Source organism: Magnolia sinica, chromosome 4 (genome assembly GCF_029962835.1).
Source record: "Magnolia sinica isolate HGM2019 chromosome 4, MsV1, whole genome shotgun sequence".
Taxonomy (NCBI): Eukaryota; Viridiplantae; Streptophyta; class Magnoliopsida; order Magnoliales; family Magnoliaceae; genus Magnolia; species Magnolia sinica.
Genome location: NC_080576.1, coordinates 95,197,417 through 95,219,193, shown reverse-complemented (window position 1 = coordinate 95,219,193; position 21,777 = coordinate 95,197,417). Strand labels below are relative to the sequence as shown.

Here is a 21,777-nt window from a genome sequence, read left to right as displayed (position 1 = left end):
GGGCTTGTGGCGAGCTGGGCTGTGTATGTTAAAGCCAGTGTGTTCGGCAATCATTTTGGCATTGTCTTGGTTGTATTTTTTTCCTGCTTTGAAGGTTGTTAATAGAAATTTTTGTTCTCTAAAAAAAATAAATTAAAATATTGGATTAGGAAAATTTTAGTGATAAAGAGAAATACATGAAAATTTTCCTAATTAAATTTATTTATTTTATAAGTAAACTACTTAATAAAAACCACAATAGTGCAAATTGGTGCAAGTATTGTTTTATTAACTCAACACTCTCAGAAGAAGTAAGAGAAATCGTACCTGACTGAACAAGGGTAGCCATGGAGGATGAAGCATGCTTGGAGCAAGCTTTCAGAAGCTTGGCATACAATGTACTCTTCCTTTGACAAAGTAACTGTATCATGTGCAACACTTGGCTCGGAATGGGTGGAAATAGACTTGGAGATATAACCCCAAAGCCATCATCCAAAGAGCGAACCTGATTCACTCAAGCTGGTTTATCGATAAGATCCTAACATGTATCAACTGTGTGGTTATTTAGACCATAATGAGTGTACTACTGATTACCATGACTGCGGCTATGACCAAAGTCTGTGCCGCAACCTCCACATGTATTCCTGCCTCCAAAATGACCTACCCCACAATCTCTACCATCAAATCGTCCACTATGACCATGACCACCTTAACTTCCTCCATCCCCTCTACCAGATGCATAGACAAATGCAGGCTGATTAGATGAGGACGAACTCTGTCAATTTATACTTGTTGTACGCTGAACTTGGGCAAATGCCTCACTATCTCCAAGGATTTGAGCTCTCATTGGCTATAACTCAGGATAAAGAGAAGAATTTAGCAATACAGAATTCCTCTCTTTATTGTCTCATGGTCTCATAATCTGTTAATAGCGGTTGGTACACATTTAGTTCTTCCCACATGCCTTGCAAGGCTGAATAATATTCCCTTACGCTCTAATCTCCCTGTTTGAGAGCAAAAATATTCTGGACTAATTTATAGATATGGGTTAGGTTCACTTGAATACATTTCCCTCAAGTTTTCTCACACTTCTTTTGTTGTTTTGAAGATGGCATTTGCACTGATGTGAGGTTCCATAGTATTCTACAACAAAACTTAATCTAAGCATCTTCTACCACCTAATCTTCATATTCCGTTGAGTTTTCTATAGGGTTAGGGGAAGTTGAATACTTTTAACTTTCTCTTACCCATAACACATAATTCTGCAGGTGTGGCCCACTGTAGGTAATTTTCTTTGTTATGTTTAATTGATGTGATTTGCAGATTCATCGACTCAAATGGAGAGGGGAAAGAAGAAATCATGCACACAATGGGAGAACTTTCAACTTGAACTTACCAAATACGTACTTTAAGATAACATATAGCCATGGACACAACCAATTAGAACAATACCTGCTTCCCACATGCTTCGCATTCCGTAATCTCAACTTCATGTTGCAACGCATGTAGACCAGCCGATCTAATGTCTTAGCATGTAACCTGTTTCTTTGCTTTGAATGAATTAGTGCAAAACAACTCAAGTTTCTTTCGCATTTCAAGGAAGAAGTCGTCTGGTTGAAAACTTTTACTGTTGTTTTGAGGGTCATTGCACTTTGTTCAAAATTAATCGATCAATCAGCTATGTAAAAAAATTACGTTATGTAGGTAATAGAAGTGCTGTCAAATACACTACTCTACGTCACTAATAGAACACTGTTTATGATTACTGAATGCCAAGAAAACATCAGTTTCTTTTCCGGAGCCGTCTAAAAATTTGCTCTTACTGCAAGAGGATCTAAGAAGTTGCCTTGGCGTAGTCAATATATTTCCAATTGTGGACAATATGACAACACATTCATATTGTTTTAAGCTCCAAAATAACAAAATATGTATGTAACAAATTAGTAGGAACCAATAATTAACGATTTGAATTCACTTCGTTTCACACCTTTATTTGCATATTTAAGTCAGGTTCTAATCTCTTTATCACCTTTTTCAGTCCAACATGAACTGTTGCATCTTCAACAGATGATGCAGCATAACAGAATCAAGTATTTAGGTAGTAGCCTATGTTATAAAAATGAAAACAATAAAGTTCTTTAATGATTATATCATAAAAATAACTTAGTAATGAATGTGTAATGAACGCGCATGAGATATTACTAGAGAAATAACTTTACATCACTTTTATATTCTTACCTACTACATGAAGGTTGTGGTGAAGTTGATTCGTCTAGCTTTGTCGATCATCTTCTAGTAATCCTTGTAGTTGTTGCAATCACGATGAGTAACAAGCTTCTCTTTATCCATGGCTTCCTAGAGAATGCCCATGGTAAGTATCTCGTCAGATTCTACAAGAGGAAGGACTCTCATCAATGGTTCCATTACCTTTAGGATATTTTGGGCTTTCTTTCAATATTTATTTTTTCTCATGGTCTTTACAACTTCAATTGGTGTTCTTGATGTCTTCTGCCCATTCTTTGTTTTGAGCCACTCTCAAGAAGTAAACATCTGGCTCAACTCTCCCCTATGCTCATGTAAACTCTCAAAGGCAATGAAATTTGTAGCAAATTAAGTCTCGTAAGCATAACTCTCTCCCTTTCACGAACTTTCTCATTATAATTATTTGGTTATGATTATAGATGATTGTGGTAACTTGCCTCACCTTTTCAACCAACTTCACAACATTTTTTTCTTTCTTTGCAATATCTTCTTGTATGAGGTCCATACAATGTGCGACACATGGTGACCAAAATAAATATTTCCACTTCTTCATCAACATTTTTTCCATCTGATTTACATAATACTTCATTGTTAGTAACAGTTTCCATAATGTTTTCCTCCCCAATTTGACCTACCATTAGATGCAGGACATGAAAATTTAAATATGCTATTCAAGATTCCAAGAAGCTTTAGATCATACTAGTTCAGAAATAATAACAAAAAATTCCACATCCCGCATAACGTCAAGCATTCAACAAGGGGAATTTATGCGGGTCTAGGCCTGCACATGCTAGGGTTGGATCAATTGAAGTTATAGACCAAACAATGCCCAAAGGAGAGTAAATTCATCCACACATGCACAAAAATATTTTCCCAATCCAAGGGATTCACAGGTTTCAATTCGGGGAATCCTAGGGTTAGAAAAAGGGGCAAAGAAATTGAGATTTAAGACAATCTAGGGTTAGGGTTAGGAAAATCAGGTAAGAGAGGAGTGAAAGAGAGGAAAGAGTGCACCTGAAGCCAGCCCGTGCGTGTAGACAGTAGGCCAGGCCTGACGCACATGCGTTGAGGGTTGTTCGCACGTGCGTGAGGCCCACGAACCCAAAAATCTCCTCCTTGGGGCTGGTAGGCTAGGGTTGGGCTACAAACCCCCCAAGTTTCGGCTCGATCCGAGGTATGGTCCGCGCGTGGTATGCCGCTGAAGTTTCAGCCCTCCTGCAAGGCCAGATTCCAGAAATCTGCTGTAGAGAAGGAACGACTGCAAAATAACGATGGATTTGCAGGTGGAATGATTGTAGGAGAAGAAGAATATGGATGGTAGAAGGTCGGGGCGAATCGGGGTGGGTGTGGCTTCGCACCACAGTAGTAGCCCTTTGAAGAAGGGAGGGTTTTGCACCCAATTAGGTTTTCATAACTCAGAGAGGCGCAGGAAAACGCAGAAATTTTATTCAATCTTCAATGAGAAAAAAGAGTACAAGGGGTGCCTATTTATAATAAAATCTTATACCCTCAAACTCGCACCATGTGCGCAACCTATTACTTAGAGATAAAGTAACCACAAATAACAACTAATCGAAGCAATCTAAACCATCCATGATATTCTCAATAACAAAAATAACCACAACTCAAAGTACTAGATCGTTTAGAATAGTGGGCCACGATCATGAGAACCCATGATGGGAATTACATGACGATCGAGTCCACTCCAAGGGACTAAAACACAATGCACTAACTAGGAGGAGGCCTTCCCTGGAGTCGTTATCGATCCAGATCGATGGTGGGGCTCTCCTTCTCCTTGCGTACATGCATAGGGGGGCGTGCGTGTGATGTTCCTATCACCATCTTATCCATACGATCGGAAATATAAATTGCATCTTCCATTTCCTCGGATATAGTAATGACAGTTTGGAACATCGTTCCTAAGTGGCAGTACACTATAAAGTTTATCATCCTCCATTAGGTTGGGCTAGTCCAACCATTGCACATAATAACACATCCTCTATTTTTTGCATATCGGTCTAAAAGTGGCCATATATGCCCAGTGTTTCCAGTAGCGCTCATAGTGTGGTGTAGCTAAAATGCTACGTAGCATATGCAAGTAGCGTAATTCCCTGGTAGCATAAGCTAAATGGCATGTAACATAAGCTACAACGCATGTAGTGCGTAGCGCAGCTACGCAGGTAGCGTATGCCACTTGAAATCTCCATTTTTTAAAAGTATTTTTTCTTCATTAGTTTAACACCTATTTTAAAATGGTGGTGACTCGTCCCCATCACACATGTCACTACATTAGATCAATCCGGACTGTCCAAATTGTTGTCCATATCGTGAATTTGTGATGTTTCAATAAATAAAAAAAGAGATCACACTTAGAGATGTTTGAAGGCAAAGAGATAGAGAGGTTTTGCATGAAACATGTGGTTAATGATCCGGATTCACAGTCAAGAACTCATAGGAATTATGCATTTTGTAAATTTTATCATATGTTTCTATTATTTTAACAAAAAAATATTAAGTATCGCTACACGCTATAGAGGGTAAAATGCTACGCTAAACGATACACGCTATTTAAAACACTGCTTATGCTCTAACATCTTTCTACTCTGCATCCATCCATTTCTTCCTAACCTCATGAGTTGTGGGTGCATGAACTCCTTCCCCTTCCTCCGTTGCTGCATTTATTACCACTTGCCAATAGGGAGATTTTGCAACATTTGGAGCTATATTGCCATGTAGGAATCACCTGGTTGTTGCTCTACTAAGCTTCTCAACCACAGTTGTTTCAGCATCTTCCGCTTTATCATCTCTTTTGTAAACAAGATGAGATTACATAAAGGTCTTCTTTCGCTCCACATCTGCATTATTTAAATTCCCAACACGAGCTCTGCCTCTTTAGCAGCAAAAGTGATGCAAGACATGAAATTTTAAACATGATATGCGAGATTCCAGGCTTTAAATCATACTAGTTCAAAACAATCACACAAAATTCCACATCCCACATAAAGTCAAGCACTCAATCAAGGGGAATCTATGCGGGTTCAAGCCTACACATGCTAGGGCTGGATCAATTAAAGTTATAAACCAAACAATACTCAAAGGCTAGTAAATTCATCCACACATGCACAAAAATATTTCCCCAATCCAAGAGATTCACAGGTTTCAATTTGGAGAACCCTAGGGTTGAAAAAAAGGCACAAAAATTGGGGATTTAGGACAATCTAGGGTTAGGGTTAGGAAAATCAGGTGAGAGAGGAATGAAAGAGAGAAGAGTGAACCTGAAGCCAGTCTACGCGCGTGGATAGTAGGTTAGGCCTGACGCAGATGCATGGATGGCAGCCCGCACGTGTGTGGGGCCCATGAATCTGGAATCGACCAAGGATGGGCCACCTTCTCTCCAAATTTTAGGCCAAACAGATGATCGGTTTGAACACGGTGCTCCGCCGAAGTTTCAGCCCTCTTGCAGGGCCAGATTATGAAAATTTGCTGTAGGGGAAAGATTAGCTGCAAACGTGGGTAGATTTGCTGAGGGGATGGCTGTAGGAGATGAGGAATATGGAGGGTAGGAGATGGGGGCGATTTGAGATGGGTGTGGCTTCGAACCACGATAGTTAGTCTTTCGAAGAAGGGAGGGTTTCGCACCCAATTAGGTTTCCTCAATTCAGAGAAATAGAGAAGCAGGAAAACGCAGAATTTTATTCAATCTTCTATAAGAAAAAAGACTACAAGGGGTGCCTATTTATAATAAAATCTTATACCCCAAAAGTCGAGCCATGTGCACAACCTATTACTTAGAGACGAAGTAACCACAAATAACAACTAATTAAAGTAATCTAAACCGTCCATGATGTGGGTGTGCGCGTGATGTCCCCATAAAAAAGGAGCATATGAAGGTTGTCGTTGGTTGAAGGCATGCCATAAGCTACTGAACATACCATGTCTCCCATCTGCACCTTTCCCTGCAATTAATAGGGTTGAATTGTATTGAATTGCAAATCGTAAGAATTTTTTTTTAAAATTTTTTAATTAATTTATTTTTTAAATGATTTTCTTGAAAATATGAAAAATATAAATGAATACAAAAAGTAACAAATTTAGCAATCATCCTTTTACGATCAATATGCACCAAGGATTCTTATATTTCCTCTCTTGTCTTTAAAGAAATTTCCTTAAAAAACATACAAGGATCTTTCAACAATTTATGTTCTTGTTACCATTCTTGAATGTAGAATCACATTGGAAAAGTGGCATTTTATTTTGTAGACCGACAAAAAAGATATTTTGATTTGTAATCATCATTCCACAATACATATAAGTCAACATGATTGTAGCCATCCATAAAAAAACATTCTATATAAGTCATACATCAGTTTGGTGTTTCGACTAGTTAAGAAGTAAGAAATCATAAAAAGAAAAGCTCAACGATTTAACATTGAAGAGAATATATATTATTTTGATCTCTCATAAAAAATAAAATAAAATAATTTACTTTTTCTAAATGATTCTCCTTTTTTTTTTTTTTTGTAAGTTTTTTTTTTTTTTCCTAAATGATTCTTAAAGCCCCACCAATTTAAAAGATACAACGAAAGCCAAGTGAAGCTTAAAATAGAAGAAAACAAGTATAATTTGAATCGTAAATCGTAGGATTCAAATAATAAAATCATAGGATTCATATAAAAAGGGATTCAAATTGTTTTGCTTAAGATTCAACTCAAATTGCAAATCGTAGGATTTTGACAATACTGCCTACAATAACAATCCTAGTCTTACTCCTCTCACTCCCATTGCCCTACTACGTCACAGACTGACCCCCTTCCTCCAAACATCTACCAATGTTCTTTATCTTCACGGGTGGTGCGTGAGCTTTTTCCCCTCACCAAACTCAACATTATCATCATCACCCACACCCATATACTTAGGCTTCAAAACCTATCCTCGGGTTGCATCAAAAGCATATTGCTTTTGTACAATAGCATTTTCTCCCGTAATATCTTTCAAATTATGCTACGTCATCTCCCTTATCTCTTCTACGACGCTTGGGCATCCCGCAACTAACCCCTTTTGATATGCCAAATGCTATTTCACACATAATTCATCCACTTATTAATCTACTAAAATAATCGCATTTTATAGCATGCCTATTCCCACCTATTCTCTCACAATGTTGTCGTATAATATCTTCATTTCCTAGTTGAGCTGCCATTTTTATTTTTATTTTTCTGCTCACAAGTCACAAGTCACAACTTCAACCAACCAAGTATCAAACTATTAACAAACTCTCTGCGTATCAAACTAACTTGTGGGTCCTGCCTGTAGTCGTCAATCCCAAATTAGTCCCAAAGCCTAAGCTCCTAACAAAATATAAACCTATAAGAATGCTCATAAAATAGATCAAAATTCATTTAATCTATGAAATTCATCCCACTAATTCATATCCGTAATCATTTGACACCACTTCTCTCTAGAAATTTAAGGAAAAAGTAAAAAATAAATTTGGATGAAGTGTTAGGCCGATTTGGGACCATTCGAATGCCCGCCCAAAATGGCCCAAAATTCATACAATCTGTGGAACTCGTCCCACAAATTTACATCCCTAACATTTAACACCATTTTCCTCAATAAATTTGAGGAAAAAATTTAAAAATAAATTTGTATGAGTAGTGTTGAGCGTTTGAACCACTCGAATGCCCCGAAATTCATGCAATCTGTGGAACTTATCCCACCAATGTATATCCCCTAACTATTTGACATCATTTCCCTCTAGAAATTTGAGGAAAAAATAAAAAATTAAATTCGGATGAGTAGTGTTGCATTGATTTAGGATCACTCGAATCCCCACTAATGCATTTCCCTAAGCATTTAACATCATTCCCCTTAAGAGATTTGAGGAAAAAATTAAAAACAAATCTAGCAATATTCATTCAAAAAAATATTTCGAAATTATAAAAAAAATACCAAAAAATTAAAAAGAAAAGATTTAAAAAACATTGATTTAGTACTTGCATGTGTACTCCATTCATGTATTTGAACAATTAACACTACAAATATTTTATTTTATTTTATTTTTTTGAAAATTGCTGGAAAGTATATAAAAACCAGCAAAAGTATAAAAAAATTCAAAAAGATATAAACATTTGCCAAATCGAGTACTAGTCAATTTGGTAATAAAATTTTAAATCAATAATTTTGTTTTTTGAAACGTAACACTACCAAGGATTGAACCCTGGATCACTCACATACACTACATTGTCTCTACCAACTCATCTAACGAGCGGGAGACTGAATCAATAAATTTACAGCAAGAAAAAACAAAAGAAGAAGAAGAAGAATAATTTTCACCTTTTTTTATTCGATTTTTCCCAAATTCGGTCCCAGATATTTGATTCTTGAAGAAGAAGATGTTTTAATCTTCAAGGATTGAACAAATCTAGTTAAAAAGGGGTTAAAAGTAGTTGTAAGAAGAAAAACATCAAAAAGTGGAGTAGAAAGGGGAAAAATTGCAAAACAGCCCTCAAAAGGGGGCTTGTATCATCATAAGGGACCGCTATATGCCCTTAGTGGCTGTTATGGGATCCAGCATGGTCCTTTTTTTTGAACGGGCCTTTACGATCCTGTAGCGCGTAACAGCTTGAACCGTCTCCATTATGTAACGGCTGTTATGGCCGTTACTGATGGTTTTTTATTACCTTGAGTAGGAGCCTATGAGTATTCCAATTAGATGGTTAGGATTGTCTGATCGGGCATGATTTTCCGGCTAATGTGGCCTATCCACACTGGCCCACTAGTTGTATGGTCTAGATTTTTTTACACGCACATGGGAATGCATTGCTAGTAATCAACACACAACAAGTGTCAAACACAATCCACTTTCTTTTCCCTTTCAGAAATGCCATGTGTTTTGCAGTTTTTTTTTGGTTAGCTTGTTAGTACACCGCACTGTCAGTTCACACTTCACTGTTAGCCACCCCCACTAGGGATCGATACCAAGACCTCAGTGTTGAAATGAGGTATCTTTCACTTAGTCTACCATGTGTTTTGTGGTTTTCTCATCACCTTCCGTATTTTCGATTACATGCTTCAGTGAGTCTTAGCACATTTATTCTTATAGCCTTTTGTTATGATTCAGCTTTATAAAAAAATGTGCATAGATCCAGTTAATTAGTAATTCATGTCTAACACTCAACATTTGCTTTCGTTAACAACCTTCAAAAAAAAGAAGCTTTAATTGACTTTGATTGATGTTGCAGTTTTTTGAAGGATATGGTTATCATGGAACGTCATTTGAGCAGACTTACCGTTGCTACCCTGCATCTTTTATTGATAAGGTACGGATATCTTTATCACTTAATTTCATTTTCTTTTATTAATCTTCTAACTTGTGCTTCAATGAAAAGAAGTTGATGACCATTTTAAACCATTTATCATTATCTTTTCAAATTATTGGATTCTTTTTTAATTTGAAAATACCTACTAGAATACTCTTCCTCTATTAAATATTATCTTTTGGGTTTCAAAAGCAGTTACCATTTTCTGTGCAGCAGTGGTGACCCACTTACATGGTGTCATGTTAGAATGATTGTAATGCTAGTAACTTCAGGGACATTTTAGTGAATGCTACATCCACATGTCTTAGATGCACCAAGGTGCTGAATTTCCAAATATAAGGCCCATTGCCTCTATTGACCATTCCGGTGACTCACCTTCTCTCCTCCCTGTATTTTGCTGAGATTACCTTTCTCCAGAATTCTGTTCAATTCCTAGCCTCCACCACCACCTTGCTGGCAACACCCAATTTCTTTGAATAATTGTACACAAGCTCAGCCTCCCTTCTTCCTTTTCGTTCTAGACCTCCCAAGTCCAACTAACCGAATGATATTTGTGGCCATTGCACCTGACTTCTCACATCATCTAAGCCCTATCCCAACTAATTGGGGGTCAGCTGCATGAATCCAGTTTCTTCATTCCACTCCATCACGGACCATATCCTTGATTAAACCATTGGTCCTCAGGCCCTTTCTTACTACCTCTACCCACATCCTTTTGGGCCTTCCCCTTCCACAAGAAATTTATTTGAATTTTCTTAAGTTTTCTAGCCACTTGTCTAGAACTCTAAATAAGGAAAGATGGTATGTCAGGAGATTGGATTGATATGTTTGATATAAGTGATGTGAACCCAACCGAAAGATATGATCTTTTCTATGACTTCAATTCCTTTTGAAACCGCTCAGTAACCAAGTCCTAAGTAGCTGATACTCTTGGACTGGTCGTCAGCAGTACACCAAGATGTTCATTATTTAAGAGTGTGGCTGGTCTGCACCTTGTGAATGATGCCAAGGCTCTAACCTATTTGAGGGGATTCCCAACTCCTGCAATTGCACTTTTACCAGAAGTGATTGGAAGACCTGAAATTGCTCCAAAACACCATGATATGGATTTAATAGTTGCTATCTGATCCTGAGAAGCTTCACATAAAATGATGGTACAAAAATTGAAGATGAGAGACTAGAATACTTGGATTACCAATGGCGAAAGAATTTCCATATTGGAAGCCTTCTCAATTAGCCAAGGCCCTTGGCGACAAAATCTCAAGAAGAGGAATGAGTGGAGCAGATTCCTTGACTACAAGTGATACTACTATAAGCTTCAAAATTGCAAACAATTAGAAATTATAAGCTATCCCGGTTGTGTAATTTACAGATGAACAATGTCCAACTGTTGATTTCCCTAAATCCAATGAACCAGCAGAACATCTTTGAAGCACTTTGTTGACATCAGCATGCCGTGTAATATAAATATAGTGGGGAGGTAAATAAATTTCTTGTTCAGTTACATATACCAACTTAAAAACAAATAAACCTCAGTTCCAAGAAATCATATCTTCTACCAAGACATTCACCGAGCAAGCAAAAGCCCTTTTGAAGGAAGCTATCCGGAACAGAAAGAACTGTTTCTACTTCAGGAACAAACATAAAGAAATTGATCACTCTTAGTACAAGAGGAATCGTTCATAAATGTCTCTGATTCAGTTAATTCAAAATATGTTTCTTGGAGTAGCAATCTATAATAGATGTAAATAAATTGTGTCCAATAGGATTTGAACCCATTCCAAAGGTTTAGAAGACCTCTGTGTTATCATACCCATTTTGCTTAATACCTGGCCTCCATTAAAAGGGAGTTTCTTCAATCATCATCGTCGTCACTATCATCACCATGATCATGATCATCGTCGAAGCCTTATTCCAACTAATTGGGATTGCCTACATCCTGTTCTGCCATTCCACTCTATCATCAAAATGTCCAGAGTATTGGGATTCCTGAGAAGATGTGGCTAAAGTTTGTTCAGTCTCTTCTAATTTAATTCTGTCTTTGGATTAATTGGAATAGTTGAAATCTTTTGGTCTTTTTTTTTTTTGCTTGCATATATTTTTAATTTTCTTTTCTTTTCTTCTTGCTCTCTGCAGCCACAGCTGGAAAGTGGTGATAAAAGTATGTTATGTTCTAAATCCTATATCTTCATTTTATCATTTGAAGTTCCACCTTTTGCATTCTGAACCTTTCATGATTTTCATATGCTTTATCTTGTTTCAGTCATAATGCCTCCCTCAGCGCTTGACCGCCTTGGTAAGGGAATTATTCTTGGTCTTGTTATATTGTTCACAAGCTCATTACTCTTAGGCATCTGTTTTACGAGATTATTAAATGGTTCTGCATGGGAGAAAATGTTTCTTGCCATCTGTTCTATCTTCTATTTTATGATACTTAGCTTCACTCTGCAGCATCTCTGCATATTGATTATCCAATGCTATTTGAGCTCCGCAATGCTGCCACTGAGCGCGTCTCACATTGTGGTGTGCTGGAGTTCATTGCTGAAGAAGGCATGATCTACATGCCATACTGGGTAAGGCCAAATAACGTGAAGTTTAAACAGAATTGTTATTATTATTATTATTTTGATTTTCTACTGTTATGTGGAAATGTAAAATCACCCCGAGACGATAGAAAATCCTGAAAGGAAGAGATATACTCTCCCTCTGAATCCAAATGCAAGACTTTCACCGTAGTAGAATATCATGTCTCAACCATGGCACATAATGACGAAAAATAGAAAGCAATTCAGAACAAAGTCTCATAAAGTCAATCCAAGTAAATTTCGAAGAATCATCCATGAATCTCTTCTATGCATTTGATTTTTTTTTCCTCTCTCCCTTCAATTGTTTTGTTCTAGATGATGGAAAACATGCTTTTGCAAGAGGGGGATACAGTGAGGGTGAAAAATGCCACCCTTCCGAAGGGTACATACGTGAAACTGCAGCCACACACGAAGGACTTCTTAGATATATCCAATCCAAAAGCTATGTGAGTGCATGCTTCTTTTAATTGTCAGTAGTGGTTATCATTTAGAAGGTTCGTCTACTGTATGTCTGTTTATGTTTTCTTAAAGTGATGTTTTCAGCAATACTTACAGGATTCTGTTTCTGTTTGTCATTGAATATGAGGCTTGAGAATCACTTCTTTGTTTTCTGCAGCTTGGAAACAACATTAAGGAACTTCTCCTGCTTAACCACGGGTGACAGTATAATGGTGGCCTATAACAACAAGAAATACTACATAGACATCATAGAAACAAAGCCATCTAGTGCGATTAGTATCATTGAAACGGATTGTGAAGTGGACTTTGCACCTCCCCTTGATTATAAAGAACCTGAAAGACCTCCACCCTCGATGCTTTCAAGCAAGGCACCAGCTCAAGGTTTTCATTTTAGCTGTCATTTCCTTGTACTTTGATTTATTTCTTCCTATTTTCATGTTGGTTGTGTTCGTCTCTTCATAAATCATAAAAAACTAAACATAAATAAATATAAAAGATTGTCTTTTTGTATGATTTACTCATGCCTAATTTAAGCATCGTTTGCAAAAAAAAAAAAACACTTCAATACGTACAAGTTTATATGTTTATTCATGCCTTAAAACTTAATAAGAAAGCTCCTGGGATTTGGACTGACTTTAGTTCATACTTTGTGAGCAAAGTCTCAAGGGAAGTCTATGTCTTAAGAGTTTATTCTGTTGAAAAGCAATGAAATACTTTTAGTTGAATTCATTATCTTTCTTTCTTCTTCTTCTTTTTTTTTCCCAATTAAAACAAACTCTAGTCTCTAGCTGATATTGTTGATTACGTGGTTGGAAAGTTCATAATCGGAGTAGCAGTTCTCCTTTGGGAGATTTAGTTATATGCTAGGACAAAACAAAGTGTTGCTTGGTTTGCTTGTTTCGGTAATTCCTCTTGGAGGTCCTCATGTTTTGTTCGTTTATGCATCTATTCCTTGGAGTATTGCTAACATTCATGGTAGAGGGAGGGAGGTTTATTTATAATGACATTAACCCTAAAACAGTAAAACCGTACAATACCCTCAGATTACTTAATACCACACACCCCAGGTGAGTGAAAAATGATTGGGAAGCTGGGAGGGAGGGAAGGAGGGAGGGACTAAAGATTTTCTAGGAAGCCACGAGGATCGGGAGTACCCAATGTTCAGAGTACCAGTATTGTTACATTTATTGAGGGAGGGAGGGAGAGCAATCACACCCACGCAATCAGCAAATTAATACCATACTGGGCTTGTGAGCAGGTGGGAGGGACTAAAGAAAATGACTAGGAAGCCAAGAGGGTCAGGAGTACCCAACATTCAGAGTATCAGTATTGTTACATGTATTGATGATTGGGGATACGGGAACTGGTATCATCGGTATCACTGATATTCAGAAAAATATTTCTGTTTAAGGGAACATTAAGCAAACATTGGGAAAAAGTTGGAATTTTTCAGTGAAACTTCGGGGGATGTCAAAAAACACGTAGGAATCAAAATATTGCAAAAAGCAAGTATTCATAGTAACTATCCATTTTATAGGGGCCTGATCATGTGTTGTTGAAAAAAGTCAGTATAAAGTAATTTTATATAATTTGTAGCCAATCAATAAATTGACCAACGCTCATTAATATATAAAATATCCACATTAATTAATGGTGAAAAATACATTTTTCAATATAAAATGGAAAAAATTAGGATTTCCCCTATTTCCTCCATTTTCCACTAAATGTTAATTTGTTCACAAATGCATGAGGATCATGCATAGACATGGATTTTCATTGCAATCGATGCTAACATTTCCACAAGTAAGTCACATGTTTGATCCACCCATTAAGTTGGATGCTACGAAGTGGAAACAAAGCTATGGTTTTATCATGGGAACATAGTGCGTGATATCTGATCACTTTGATTAGATCAGATTAGAGACTGAGGCAACCTCTTTCGTGTGAGTTTGAGCTAAGTCGCTCTCGTATGTTGATCTGATCATCCGAGTCAATATCGTATTCGTGCTATTGTTTTAGATCAGGTCGTGCATGTTGGTATACTTGCCCTATCAAGTGAAAATATTGATCAGATTTGATCGAGGAACAGACGGCAGGAGAGAACGTTTTTTTGTTTTTCTAGAAAATTGACGAACTCCAATTATGACCTATGGAAGTCATGCATGGAGTTGCGTTTGTAAGGACAAGAACTATGGGAGGTGACATGTGGTTCTAGAATGGATCCACCTGAAGATCATGCACAGAAAGCAAGGTGGAGCAGAAAGGTGGGAAGAGCGTTATTTGCACTCAAGCAATCTGTTGGTGATTAATCTTTTTGTGTCTCAGCTGCAAGAATGCCGAAGTATGGTACACGTTTTCTAAGGTGTTCTTGATGAAGAATACACATAGGTTGCAACTCTTGGAGAAAGAGTTTGGCAGTCTGGAATAAGGGAAACTCTCCATTTTGAAGCATTTCCTCTACATGAAAAACTCATGTGCAGAACTGTCACAATTGGATCTTGATCATAAGCTTACCGATTCCAAACTGCGAAGGTTACTGATAAATGGTCTAATACCTGAGTATGAGGTGTACATGGCTGTGATTGCTGGATGGGCAACATAACCATCTGTAAATGAGCTTGAAAGTCTCTTTATTAATCATGAGATGGTGCGGTCAAAGACGGCAAACCTAAAGATCGATGATAAAGAAGAGGTCTTGTTCTCGAAAGACAAAAGGGTAGTGTCGATCAAAACACAAATCAAAGCCATAGGGATGGTGCTGTCAAAGATGGCAAACCTAAAGATCGATGATAATGAAGAGGTCTTGTTCTCGAAAGACACAAAAGGGTAGCGTCAATCAAAACAGAAATCAAAGCCATAGGGAAAAGGCTCAATAGGCGGGGGAAACTCAAAAATCACAATGGCGATGAAGAAAAGAAGGCGTAAACCACACAACCAAAGAAAGAAGGGTTGTTATCATTGTGGATGGGAAAGACACTTTGTTAGGAATTGAAAGGTGAAACTCATTCTTGCAGAAAGCAATGCTACTACGGAGGCTTCACAGCATGGGGAGTGAGTCAGTGGGAAGCTTCATTGGCCATCACGGAAGATAAAGGTGAGATCTTCTCTTAACATGGAAATGGTGCTATCAAATCTTGTTGGTTGGACCTCACGTATCGTTATGGATACTACCAAGTGTTCTGATTGAGCAGACATGGCATTGGATCATTGCACAGGTGGCATGGATGCCAAGATAGACTATGCCAATGCTTGAATCAATGATTTGGGGTGTCTGAAATGCGTGACTGGCGACAAAGGGAATTTTTATACAACTTTGGCTATATGATGGAAATCGAGTGGTGATGATTGTAGATAACACAAACATGCTCTAAAGCATGTCAACTTTCGCTGTATGATGGAAATCGAGTAGTGATGATTGTTGATAACACAACATGCTGTAAAGCATGTGGGAAATGCAGAAAGTACTGCGAGGTTCAGCAAAGGCCGTGTTCTTCAGGAAGTGTTATACATTCCAGGCATCACAAAGAACTTGTTGTTGGTTCCTTAAATAACTGCAAGAGGACAGTATGTTCTCTTTGGGCCAGAGGATGTGAAAGTTTATTCATAGGTAAACATGATTAGGACATCTGTGGTGGATGGAAAGGTGCAGTTCATGTATGCAATGTCTACAGAGACAACATATGTTGACAAGACTTGCCATAATGAGACCCCAAATCTATGGCATGCAAGATTGGTGCTTGTGGGTTATAACGAGCTCCACGTGATGGTGAAGCATGGACTTGTAGAGGAACATCCTCAGCATGAGTTCCACAAGGACATTGTATGCTGTCAGTATGGTAAGGCACGCAGACTTCATTAAAAGAGTCTGAATTCACGAAATCAAAACCATTGGAACTCATCCATCAGATGCATTTGGGAGATGAAACATGCATCGGTCAGTGGATATTGCTGTATCTTTACCTTCATCGATAACTTCTCAAGGTATGTCTGGGTATGCTTTCTAAAAGAGATGTCTGAGGTGTTTGAAAAGTTCAAGGAGTTTCTTGACATGGGTGGGAAATGATTCGCTGCTTGTGAGTTGACAATGGGGAGAGTACATATCGAAGGAGTTTGATGTGTATCTAAAGAAGAATGGCATACACAGACAATTAACAAGTGCATATACTCCTAAACAAAATGTAGTAGTTGAATGAAAGAATCGACACCTTAGCAAAACGTGTCACAGCATGATGAATTCAAAGAATGTGCAACTGCAATTCCAGGCAGAGTATATGTCAACTGCGGCATGTGTGATTAATCGTCTACCTCAACATTGACTAGATGTTTCTCTCATTACGAAAAGCTTTGGGGAAGGTAACTTGTAGTCAGACACTTCAGGGTGTTCGGGTTTCTGTTATTTATTCCTGTTGGAACAGTTGTGAGCGAAGCTAGAAAAGAAAGCTTTAAGATGTATTATATATTTGTGGGATACGATTCCCAATGAAATGGTTGCAGATGTCCAGATCCTGGTGTTGAAGAATTTACATTTCTCGGAATGTGATCTTTGACAAGGCATCATCCTGGTAGTCCAAGGATGATGTAAATCTACCAGATTCACAGCAACTTGGAGATAAGTCCAAGAGACACTCAAGATGGAAGAGCTACAAGCAATAGACTCCTGTGTTGGTGAACATGAGAAGGCTTAAGACACTGCACGACTAGTCATGCAACAGAATGAAGCACCATAAAACTCAAGTGTGATGGATGCTCGTTCATCTAGCCCAGTGGGTTCATAGAACATGTCAGGATGTTCACACTACCCTTGGAAACAGGTGTAAATCCCTCCCAGCCACAGTCAAGTGAAGAAACATGATCATCACAATTGGAAGTTGGTGTTCATCCACCACAGATCATCATATGTTCGAAGACCAAATCCAAATACTTGGATGCAGCGTATGCCTTTGTTGATGAGGTGATTGAATGCAATTCTTCAGAACGTTTTGGATTGAAAGAGATAGAATCCTTTTAAGGATACAAAAGGTGTCAAAGAGTGGCAATTCGCGGTGCGCGAAGAGACCACTGCGTTGAACAAAAATGACACATGGGAACTTGTACCACATCCACCAGGCATCAAACGTATGACATGAAAATGGGTGCACAAGGTGAAGCAACAGTCTGATGGAACCGTTGACCCGTACATGGCACACCTAGTAGTACATGGATTCTCTCAACGGTATGGAATTGATTTCGATGAGACATTCAGCCCCATTGCAAAAATCATTACCACACGTGTGTTGATAGCAATTACAGCAAGCAAAGAGTGGAAACTCTGGCAGATGGATGCCATGAACGCTTTTCTGCATGGCGAGCTGGACGAGGTCTACATTGAACAACCTTGTGGCTTTCAGAATCAGGAGAAGCCAGACCATATACGCAAGCCGCCAAAAGCACTATATGGATTAAAGAAGCACCACGAGCTTGGTATGAAAATATTGCAAAATTCTTGGTGTTTGGTGGATACACTGTGACATGTACTATCTCAATTTTGTTTGTAAACCAACAGTCAGGAAAAATATCAGTGATTTTGGTGTATGTGGATGACCAGTTTGTCATTGGAGGTGACGTGGACGAAATCAGCCATATTCTTGGACATGTCGCAGTCATATTTGAAATGAAGGAGTTTGGTGAGCTTTCAACATTTCCTTGGTCTGGAAATAGATCGTGCCAGAATGGATTTGTTCTTGTGCCAAAAGAAGTATGCGAAAGACTCGTTAACAAGCTTGGGATGGAGAACTGCAAGTCTTGTGTTTTTTTTGTTTTTTTTTATTTTTTTAGAGGTGAGAACCATAAGTCGGTTTCAACCCTGTCAAAAGTAAATGGAAAGTTGAAAAGTGATGCGGGAGAAGAATTAATACCACTCAACATAGGACAACTAACCACTTGCTTTAAAAGCTCGAACATATAGAGCGTGGCAAATCAATCCCTTTATCTCATAGTCTAGGCCCCACATCACATAGGTTAGGTCTGCAGCTGAACCCCCCTCGTGAGCCCCGCATCACATGGGCCCACATCAGATGGGTCTCGCCTCACATGGGCCGCCCACCCCGAGTGTGCCCCTACATCCCAGAGGCCACCCCACTCGAGCCCAGTGTAAAAATGCCCCTGCATTAATGGCCAACTTAATCAGGTTTCTTGGAGTTGGAAAGCAGGAGCTTGCTTTTGTAGTTGCAGCGACAGATGTTTGAATGTACCCACTTGAAGACCAATTCATACATCAATAAAAATTGGACAATTTATGCTAAACATTAGTAGCTATTGATTGCAGAATCCAATTTTTTTTTTTTAAAGGGCTGTCAATTGTTTTCTATGGAGTGGCCCACCTGATGATAGGATCAGCTTGATCCTCTACATGCCACAATTTTGGTGAGAAACTGAACTATGCGTTCTCATTATTTGATTTGACTCTGAGATATGAGAGGGATTAAAAAATTATTGTGAAGCCAGAAGGGTCACCTAACTCTTGGGTAAGTAGGATGGCCAACTTAATCAGTTTTCTTGGAGTTGGAAAGCAGGAGTTTGCTTTCGTAGTTGCAGTGACAGATGTTCGAATATACCCACTTGAAGTCCAATTCATACATGAATAAGAATTGAACATATTTATTCTAAATATTAGTAACTATCAATTGCAGAATCCAATGGAAAGAAAGGGGCTGTCAATTGTTTTCTATGGAATTGCCCAACTGATGATAGGATCCTACATTCTCCTAGAAACTGAACTATGCATTCTCATTGTTCACTATTGTATTTGCATTTAAGCCTGAATGTTAAACCACATATTTACTTAGGTTTGCTGCTTTAGGTCTGTCCCCTTGACCATAATCAGTTGCCCCAAATATTTCCATGATTCCTTAAAACATGATATTCAACTCCATATAGTTACTACTTTGCCCCTTAATTCTGGTAGGAGGGACTTATAACACCGTAACCTATTGATAGTGACATAAGCTAGTCTCATTTTGTATCGAGTAGCATGAGACATCGTATTTGCATTGACTTCTTGCCTTCGAACTGGCATGCCCATTTGATCCAGTTACTCTTTTATCGGAATGTTAATGTGTGCAATCAGTGTGATTATTGATAGCTCCTAGAATGTTTAGAGTTTGGCATTTCTTTGCAAATCCTCAATTGGCTTAAACATCCCTTTTTTAACAAATGATCCATATTTCTCATTGTCCAGTTGAAGAGGTGCCAGCTGAGGCTGTACCAAGTTTTAACCCATTTACTGGCTCTGGAAGACGCTTGGATGGGAAGCCTTCGAAACATTCAGATACACCTGTTGCTTCCTCAACTCCAAAAGACCAACGACCAGAGGCTACCAATAGTGGGCAGCCGTCAACAGGATCAACTTCAAAAAGCAATTCATTGCGGCAAACTTCAGGAAAGCTTGTTTTTGGTTCGAGCGTAAGCCACACGCCCAAGGATGCACACAAGGTATGTCTCATTTCATTGATCTACAAGTGCTGCTCCCTTGATATTGGAAAAGGAATTGCTTGTCCGAATACTTTGGCATGCACAATGGACACTAATTAAGGCTGTGTTTGGTGTGAATGTCCTGTTTAATTGGAAAGAACAAATGACCAAAAAGTAAATTTGTTTCCTAGTATTCATAGTTAGAAAGTAGCCATCACATTGTGGTTGTGTTCCTACCAATTCCAACTTAAAAGTAATGTCATTGCAATTTTGAGGCCAGACCCTTAAATGTGAATGCTATTAAGGAAATAGCAGTTTGGTTATACCCACTTTCTTAGGCCCAAGGATGCACAGAAGGTATGTCTCATTTCATTGATCTACTAATACAAGTGCTGCTCCCTTGATATCGGAAAAGGAATTGCTTGTCCGACTACTTTGGCATGCACAATGGACACTAATTAAGGCTGTGTTTGGTGTGAATGTCCTGTTTAATTGGAAAGAACAAATGACCAAAAAGTAAATTTGTTTCCTAGTATTCATAGTTAGAAAGTAGCCATCACATTGTGGTTGTGTTCCTACCAATTCCAACTTACAAGTAATGTCATTGCAATTTTGAGGCCAGACCCTTAAATGTGAATGCTATTAAGGAAATAGCAGTTTGGTTATACCCACTTTCTTAGACTAATATTGCCGTTCAGCTGGAATAGTGCATCCAAACACAGCCTAGAAATTGGTCTTAGTGCATGTTTGGATACGTGTACACACACACACACACACACACTCTCTCTCTCTCTCTCTCTCTCTCTCTCTCAGACTTGGTGCATGTTTGGATACATGGATTTTGTGGATAACGTAATGATAATTTCCATGGTCACTGTAGAATTTGGATTCCAAAAATGCAGCGCCTCTTTGCATAGCAATTGGAATCCTCAAAATTCATTAGACAACTGTTACCTTGATACTTGTCCCAGAGAATTCTGACCATGGATAAGAGTAATGATTACAGTGTGGAATCCACATATCCAAACAGCCCATCCATCTTGTCCGTTGGAAAAGAATTTCCATTTCTGCATGGATTCCAAGTATCCAAACATTACCTTAAATATTGCAATTCAGTTGGATAGTGCATCCACATTCATGCTGAAGTGTCTTTAACCATATCTTCCCTTCAGGTTGGCACGAAAGAAACCAAGGCAGAGCCTGAGCAGAAAAATGAGCCCAAGTTCCAAGCGTTCACCGGAAAGAAGTATTCATTGAAAGGTTGATCTCTGCTCATCTTGTGCACCAACAGGACACTTTTAAGCCAGCATAGCATGTGCTTTTGATTGCATACATTGGCCCAACGTACATTGGCCATACTCTTCGTCACCTTTCATGTTGTATTGAAAGTATGGATTAGACACCTTCCCATCGATGGTACAAATGGATTAGTTTTATTTATGATGGGAGTGGAGCTTTGGCAAATCTGAAAATTGAGTTCTTACACATGGCATAGGGAATCAGATGTAGTTTTTCGTTCTCTTTCTTTTATTTTTCTTTCCATGAATTGCAATTAAAGAATGGGCAGTGAGAAATTTCCTACTAAAACAAGTCAAATTTCACATTTCAAGGGATGCCCAGGCAAAGTGGGTATAAATTGGAGTGCATGGATGCTGTTGAGGTCTACTAGTAGAGTAGTCAATGGATCAGGTTTGGGTCAGGTCCTATAGTATACCCGGGCT

At 38.4% G+C, this 21,777-nt stretch overlaps 1 protein-coding gene across 3 annotated transcripts in view; it reads left to right on the top strand.

The window, feature by feature from the left end:
• Nucleotides 1-21,541, top strand: part of LOC131243415 (uncharacterized) — a 38,312-nt gene extending 16,771 nt beyond the window's left edge. For 2 of the 3 annotated variants that reach the window (XM_058242775.1, XM_058242776.1), the window contains 8 exons: nt 9,486-9,563; nt 11,700-11,724; nt 11,827-11,859; nt 12,015-12,136; nt 12,464-12,594; nt 12,765-12,988; nt 19,824-20,077; nt 21,229-21,541. In XM_058242775.1, coding sequence (XP_058098758.1) covers nt 9,486-9,563; nt 11,700-11,724; nt 11,827-11,859; nt 12,015-12,136; nt 12,464-12,594; nt 12,765-12,988; nt 19,824-20,077; nt 21,229-21,321 — 960 coding nt within the window. In that variant the 3' untranslated portion in view covers nt 21,322-21,541. Of the gene's footprint in view, nt 1-9,476; nt 9,564-11,699; nt 11,725-11,826; nt 11,860-12,014; nt 12,137-12,463; nt 12,595-12,764; nt 12,989-19,823; nt 20,078-21,228 lie in introns of those variants that run through there. The other variant, XM_058242774.1, reaches the window with a different exon arrangement.
• The last annotated feature ends 236 nt before the right edge of the window (nt 21,542-21,777 follow it).